This window comes from Aplysia californica, unplaced genomic scaffold (genome assembly GCF_000002075.1).
Source record: "Aplysia californica isolate F4 #8 unplaced genomic scaffold, AplCal3.0 scaffold00281, whole genome shotgun sequence".
Lineage (NCBI taxonomy): Eukaryota > Metazoa > Mollusca > Gastropoda > Aplysiida > Aplysiidae > Aplysia > Aplysia californica.
The window spans coordinates 175455-182935 of record NW_004797551.1 but is presented as its reverse complement, the minus strand read 5'-3'; the positions used below and the strand labels follow the sequence as shown (position 1 = coordinate 182935).

The 7481-nt window shown below is 40.4% G+C and overlaps 1 protein-coding gene across 1 annotated transcript in view; it reads right to left on the bottom strand.

The window, feature by feature from the left end:
* Window positions 1-7481, bottom strand: part of LOC101853704 — a 17361-nt gene that overhangs the window by 4711 nt on the left and 5169 nt on the right. Inside the window, exons 5-11 of the mRNA XM_013084246.2 lie at window positions 6731-6819; window positions 5882-6142; window positions 5223-5353; window positions 4090-4255; window positions 2146-2334; window positions 1283-1524; window positions 260-401 (exon numbers count right to left, since the gene is read on the bottom strand). Coding sequence (XP_012939700.1) covers window positions 260-401; window positions 1283-1524; window positions 2146-2334; window positions 4090-4255; window positions 5223-5353; window positions 5882-6142; window positions 6731-6819 — 1220 coding nt within the window. The remainder of the gene's footprint in view (window positions 1-259; window positions 402-1282; window positions 1525-2145; window positions 2335-4089; window positions 4256-5222; window positions 5354-5881; window positions 6143-6730; window positions 6820-7481) is intronic.

Here is a 7481-nt window from a genome sequence, read left to right as displayed (position 1 = left end):
AAAAAAAACAAAAAAAAAACTTTTTAAAATAAAAATTGCCAACCAGCCGGAAAATGCCGGTATCTTTGATTTCATCATTTCGACAAGCGCCTGATTTCACCACGATGCCTCACATTTTTTCTCCTGCTGAGATACAAGAATTTATTCCTGACAAAATATAAAAATTTCCCTCCTGTGAAGATACAATAGTTTTTCCTTTAGAGAAAACACAGTAATTTTTTCTTCCAAAGAGTTCCAAAAAGAGGCAATCTCCGTGTACCTGCACCCTTGGCCTGGCAGATGCCACAGAAGGTTGTAAACTTGCTCTCTGTATAGCAACCGTCTCTCTGTATGGGTTCAACATGTCACTGGTCGATGGTCGGTCACCGCTCAGCTCAGAGTTCTTGAAAACAACCGTGCGACTGTGGAAGGTTGGAATCATTTTATGTTTTAGTTTGAGTTTAACACTTTGCAGTCACTAAGTGCAATAATGCGGCGGAGAAAATGATCCATTCCGGTCACCTGAGTGCGCCAGGCCTGAGAAGTCCGTTGCAGTCACTCTCTTGGCTGGGTGACCAGATGGGGTATTTTGTACTGCAAAGTGTTAACGACACTTGCAACACAATTAGGTCATAAAAGTGTTGAAGATTAGAAGTGTTACAAGAGAGCAACAATCATGAAAAAGAAGGAAGAGAGATAATGATGTTAGACATCTGATAGGAAAGAAGGTTGTAGTCAGAATTTGAGTAAACCATTATGGCATGCAAGATTAAATGTCTCTACAAAACCCGACCTATCCCAAGAAGAGACAGGAAAAGACTTTTGGTCGGTCAGTTCCCGGTATGCTGGATACATCAGCTTACTGCATGGAAAGAGGAAATAACCTGGACCCAAAAACATTTTTGCCACAAGAGCAAAAAGCGCCCCCCCCTAGTGGTTAGGCTACCGGACTCGTAATCATGAGATTGAGGGTTTGGGGGTTCGAGCGTCAGCTCGGTCCAACGTTGTGTCCTTGGGAAAGGCATTTTACACAATTTCCCACTTGGCTCAGTCCTTTCGGAGCTGGATGTTAAACTCGGAGATCCCGCCTCTTAAATAGCCTAATAGTGTTGATAGGGGCATTAAACCCATACCATTTCACCATTTTTTACAGTGAAGGTTGCAACTATAACATGTCCAACAGGAACAGGAAACACAAGGGCTGTGATCATCATGATATGTGAAGACAAACATGAGAGGGGAATTTAACCTTGACTTTAACCATGCCCACTATAACATCCCCCTCCCCCCCCCCCCTTCTTACCTCCCCTTGAGCGCAGCCTCGTTCTCGTCCCAAGTGACAGTTGGGTACTGGCTGGCCTCCATGTGAGAGGCGCTGGTGTTGAACAAGACCCCGCCACTCTGCTGCTGGTTGTTCATGGAGTAGGCCAGCCTCTGTGGGTCATAGCTCGTCTTGTACAGGCCTGCTCTCTCCTCGTTGTAGCGACCTTCGTGCCGATAGAAAGTCGACGGCATCTCTTTGTCCGTCAGAAGTTTGTACTTGTCCTGAAAAGGGTTGGAGAAAAAATGGGAGTTGATATTAAATTTAATGAATTTACACCTGCTCTAATAGCCACCTGTATAAGATAATCTCCAGTACAAATGGCCACTTTTCATTTCCTCTCTTGCATGTTGTTTACATTATACAGTCGGCTACAGATAGTGGATGTTGCCGTGGGAGTAAAAAAAGATCTGCTCATCCGAATTTAAACTTGACCATTTGGATCTGTAAAAAAGAAGAGGTGCTGGGACTGAAGGAAAAGATTGACTTAACCCTAAGATCAGCTCAAGCAAGTTCAACTCAAGTGGAGTCGACTGTAATAACACTACGTAAGATGGCCACTTTTCTCCTCAACAATGGGTTATCTGAGAATATTTTGACTGTACTTCTACTTCTTACAGAGTAAAACTAAAGAAAGAAATCATTAGCAAGCTGTTACTTCAATTGTACTAAGCCCCAAAGCAAGACTTTTCAGGAGATGTTTGCTTTGGTAAGACTTTTATGGAGCTCGCAACTTTACAAGGTTATATGAAAGTGCGTTTTTTCAAGAAAGAGAAAAAAGTGTTTCATTCTTTTAAATATTGTACCTAAGTTATAATATCTTTTCTCGATTTTTCTCAACAGACCTTCAGCTGAGCCACATCGTGGTCTGGAGTTCCATGTTCCAGAACCTTCCATCTGTTCTGTGCCTCCATGCCCTGGATAGCTTTGTGTTTCTCATCTTTCTGATCCTGCAGGTATGTCGGACTCACTTCTGCCATCGTCTGCTTGGCAGGGAATTCTGGCACTTCAAACTCCTCACTCTCTCTGGCCATCTATCCATGGAATTAGTTTTAGTATAAATAAGAGTTTTATGGCACTTGCAACTCAAATAGGTCATATATAAGTGTTGAAGATTAAGAGATGTTACTGGAGTGTAAAATACATATAAAAGGAGGATGTTGACATTAGGGTTGTGTAAAAGTCTACCATGTCTACGGCAACAGGTAGGCCTAGCACATTAAGCTAACAGAAAATCATAATCGTACTTTGATAAAGCCCCCATGTTCATTCACTTGTGTTTTGGGTTACAGCACATTTCGAACTGTCACAGGCATACACGGATCAGAGAAAAGATTTGAATATACAAGTTGCTGCCTGCATTTTTCAAGTTTCAAATAAAGTAAATAATGAAATGATGCTTCCTTTATTTAAAAAAATAAAGTAGTTCCCATTTCTGATCCAGACATTGAGGATTGCCTTGTTAGAGAGACAACTTTTTGGGCCTTCGGCATATTGTGGTAGGGTGGCCAGTTCCTTTCCATGCTGCCCTTACTTCCCCAACTCGAAGTCAGGTACCCATTACTGCTGGGTGGGCAGGAGGGGGAGAAAAAAATCTATATCCGAACCGAGGCTCGAACCCGGATTTTCCACTTTGGAGACGAGCACACTAACCGCTCTGCCACCACATCCACCTTCCTTTATTAAACCTCCCCAAAACAGCATATCTTCAAGCACTGAAGAAAGAAAGCAATGCGCATCCTTAGCTCTTTATCTTTGAGGGGGGGTAAACTTACTATGCTGGGGCCTCTTTTGGAATGAAATCTAAAAGTGACATATATGTCACTAAATTGGTCATAACTCTTTTTACCCGGGCTACGAGTATACTCATAACGAGGACCAGTCCGGACTACAAGTATTCTCCGAACAGCGATATGGTCACATCAAAGAAGCTAGTTCTGCTTGTAATTACCAAAATATGCAATATACAGCGATGCTAGCTCTGTCTGAATATTTTAATTTTCCAATGAACAGTGGTTTCTTTGTTTTTGATGGGTGTAGAAGCTTGAAAGATGTCTTGAAAACGCACATTCACAACCCACGAAGTACTTTTTGAAGGTGAAGTGGCGCTGAGTTGTGAGGGGGAATGATACTAATTTGATGAAAGTGACTCTGAAATAAGTGCCGTAAATTCCGTTGTGGATGATAAGAAACAGGACTTAAACTCGTCTAATAGCGATTCAGATCATGATGAAGGGGTCAGTACTGGAATTCGTGCTCGATGGGTAGGGCTAGATCTAGATCTATAAAATCCAATGGGACATCGTGGGCGCGGTAATCAGGATCAAGCTCGAGGGTGGAATACACCTCAAAATCTACATTGTGCTATTGCTGTATTTCCTAACCACATACATTTACAAAAACTATATTCAATTTCTAACATAACTGTCAAATTTCCTTAAAACCTTAGAGTAAATGTAAGAAATATAGCACTTTGAACTATACGCACTGACTTCCGACTCATACGGCACGGCGGCCCCAGGACTGGTACAGAGTCCGTAGGGGTACGGCTAGGATAAAAAGAGTTAAATCAAACCAAGTGAACCTATTTTGATAGCTCTTCATCGAATGAATGAACTCCCGGTAAAAGAGACCTATTTATAAAAATTGCCAAAAAGCAATTTGACTTTGAAGTCATCGTAAGGAAATGTGCCCGAGCTGCTGCCAGCGGCTCATCGGAACAGCAGTTCCAACTGCAAGCCAGTGGGAGCAGGTTGCCAGAGATAAGGAGTTAATGAGTTTAGTCTAACCTGCTGAGCGGTGTTAAGTCTCTCTAGTCGTGGTTCTGGGCGGGCAGAGTGGTCTATGTCTTGCCACCTCATGTCCTTCTGGGGGTCATTGGGGTCACAGGGCAGGTTCACGTACTCTTTGCCGTTAAGGAGTCGATCTTCTTCTCTCTCAGTGAGAGTCAGTTTCCTGGCAGTACACAGACAGTGTTATAGTATATTGTTGATTATTGGAAAAACACAGACAACGCTTTAGTATATTGTTGACTATTGAAAAAACAAAGACATCACTTTAGTAATTGTTGACCATTAGAGGAACAATGACAACGCTTTAGTATATTAATTGTTGGCAATTGAAAAAGGAAAGATAACGCTTTAATAAAACTTTAGTAATTGTTGACTATTGGAAAAACACTGACAACACTTAAGAAATTGTTAATTTTTGGAAAAAACATTGACAATACTTTAACTTAAGAAATTGTTAACTGTAGAAAAAACACAGATAACTTTGACAAAGTGTAACACGAGTGTTTTAACACACCCATGACACAATTTTGAAAATTTTGAGAAAACAGATAATAACTTACAGTTACAATAATGGTACTATTCCCACTGGCATATGTGATGTAGCGGTTAGACACTTTGCTGGTGCACACAGAAGACCTTAACTATATTTCCGAGTGGGGAGAAATTTTAATGAAGAATCTCAATATTTCTGTTGGGATATTGTATCCCTGTCAGCCCCAGTTGATCCTGACAGGGATTGGTCAGAAGCCTGCCTCCTAAATAATCTAAATTGTGTTGATGGGGGAATAAAAACACCTACATTTTAAAAAATATGTAAACTGTGGAACACATCCTTCAGCACTGCAGGACACACAGGGCCCTGAGACAGGCAACGTGGCCAACCCCACTGACACTACAGGAGAAGCTACATGGGCTGAGAGATGAACAGAGCAGAATGGCCCAGTTTATGACAGATACCTTCTTGTGCTTTTACGTTGAGATACCGGACTTCAAGTGTAATACGATCAAGAAGAAGAAGAAGAAGGAGGAGGAGGAGGAGGAGGAGGAGGAGGAGGAGGAGGAGGAGGAGGAGGAGGAGAAGAAGAAGAAGAAGAAGAAGAAGAAGAAACATGTTCTAAAATTCCACATACCTCCTGTGCTCTGGATTAGCTTTCATTCCACTCTCAAGCATGGTCTGTCTCGGTGGTGTCGGAGCAAACAACTTGCGCAGCCGGCCTTCCATTGGCCGAGCCGGATCAAACGTGTTGATAGATCTCGGGTACTGGGGAAATTGTCATTTGTGACCACGTTAGTCTTGTGTAAAAGTCTCCCATGTCCATGGCAGCTAGTGGCACACTAAGCTAACAGAAAATCTTGATTGTTCTTTGGTAATGCCCTATGCCCCTGTGTTTATTCACTTGAGTGTCGTGTTAAGATGAGTACCTCAAGCTGTATGGAATGGAAATGGGCACAATAGTCATTATCTGCATTATTATCATTATTCCTATCATTATTACCATCATAATTGTTTTTATTTTTATTATTATTATTATTATTATTATTATTATTATCATTATTATTGTTGTTGTTGTTGTTGTTGTTACTACTACTACTATTACTATTATTATTATTATTATTATTATTATTATCATCATTATTATCATTATAATTTTCCTTATTATTATAAATATTATTTTAATTATCATTATTGTTATTATAACTATGATTACCCTATTAGATACTAAAACTTAGATGAAAAATCATTTCCCACCCCCCTCCTCTCCAATAATAATGAAAAGAGTTTCCTCACCAACTTATCATCTGGTTCTCCAGTCTGAAACAACGCTTCCCTCTTACAGTCCAGATTGTCCAGAGACATGGGATTTGCCGGGCCAAGACCTGTGTAGTCCAGCTTTTGTGACGGTATCCACTGGTTTCTCTCGATGTTCCGTAGAACGTTCTGGGACTTGTCCGACAGCTGCTGGTCCAAGGGCCGGTCCTGGAGGTTTGGTGCCGTCTGCTTGGGCGGGATTGGATAGAACTGTTGTCGGTTGCCGTGGATTTTGGATTGCTGAGGAATAAGTCATGGGGAAGATTGTTTATCAATTAAAACAATTTTAAAATAATTTCCAGGTTTGATATGAGAACCTATATATGAAAGTGCCATTTGCAGCAGAGAAAATGGCTGAAAATTTTTTGTGTCTTTGATCAACTTTTTTCAGCATGTTTTCAAAAGGACGTAAAAGATGTTGATCCAACATTTTTTTTAAACCCACAAAACATTTCAATAAAAATTCCTCAACGGTTGGAAAAAATGATGGTTTCTCTGATTAAAATCAAAATGTCTTCGCTTCGATAAGCGCCTGATTTCAGCACGATGACACACAAATATATCATCTCTGCACTAGCGACATGACACATCTCATATTAGCTATTTTTTTTATAAAGGGAAAAAACTATATATACTAAACTATTTATCATCTAATAATGGTAAAACTTGCCATGCATGTTTCTTTCGTGACTGCCAGCGCATTTTTTATTTGATTTAACCAAAAGACAGATAAAATACGTATCACCAAACAAAATAAAAAGCTAGTTGCATTATGATAATTTGCTCGTGCAGTGATGATATATTATAATGAATAACCCACAAACTGACCTGGTCGAAGTAGTTCTCCCCCGGCCAGTACAAGCCCAGCTTCTTGCCCTCGGTGGGTAGCGCTTGTATTTCATGCCTGTAGGGGAACCCTGCACAGAAAAAAACCCCAAAAACAAACATGTTATTCAGTTGTTGTTTTTTTTTTTTTAAGTTTTACGGAACTTGCATAAATAGGTCACATAAGTGCTGAAGTTGCAACACAAATAGGTCAGATAAGTGCCTAAGATTAAAGGTGTAACGAGAGAGTAACATACAATAACAGAGGAAGGAGTGATAAGGACGACAAGTAAACAGAAAAAGAAGGAGCAAACCACACTAGAACACCCGCCAACCACTCCCACAAAAGTTGTTAAAATAAGTGAGTACCGTATAATAAAATAAAAATTAAGAAAAAGACTACTTTTTGTTTGGTTCACAGTGGGGAACTTTGGTTTACCAAGGCAGGCAGACAGACAGACAGACAGACAGACAGACAGACAGACAGACAGACAGACAGACAGACAAGAGGCAGACAGACAAACAGACAGACAGACAGACAGACAGACAGACAGACAGACAGACAGCCTATCGTCTTGGTAGACGCTTTTTCGGTGTTCCGTCGTACTTCCTTGTCCACCACAAAAAGGAAATAAAAATCCATTAAAAAATATAGAAGAAAAAAGCACTACACTTGCAGAACAGGGCAGATGGCTTATCAGAACCTAACAAAAAACAAACAAACAAAAAAACAACCTAGTATATATATGTATAT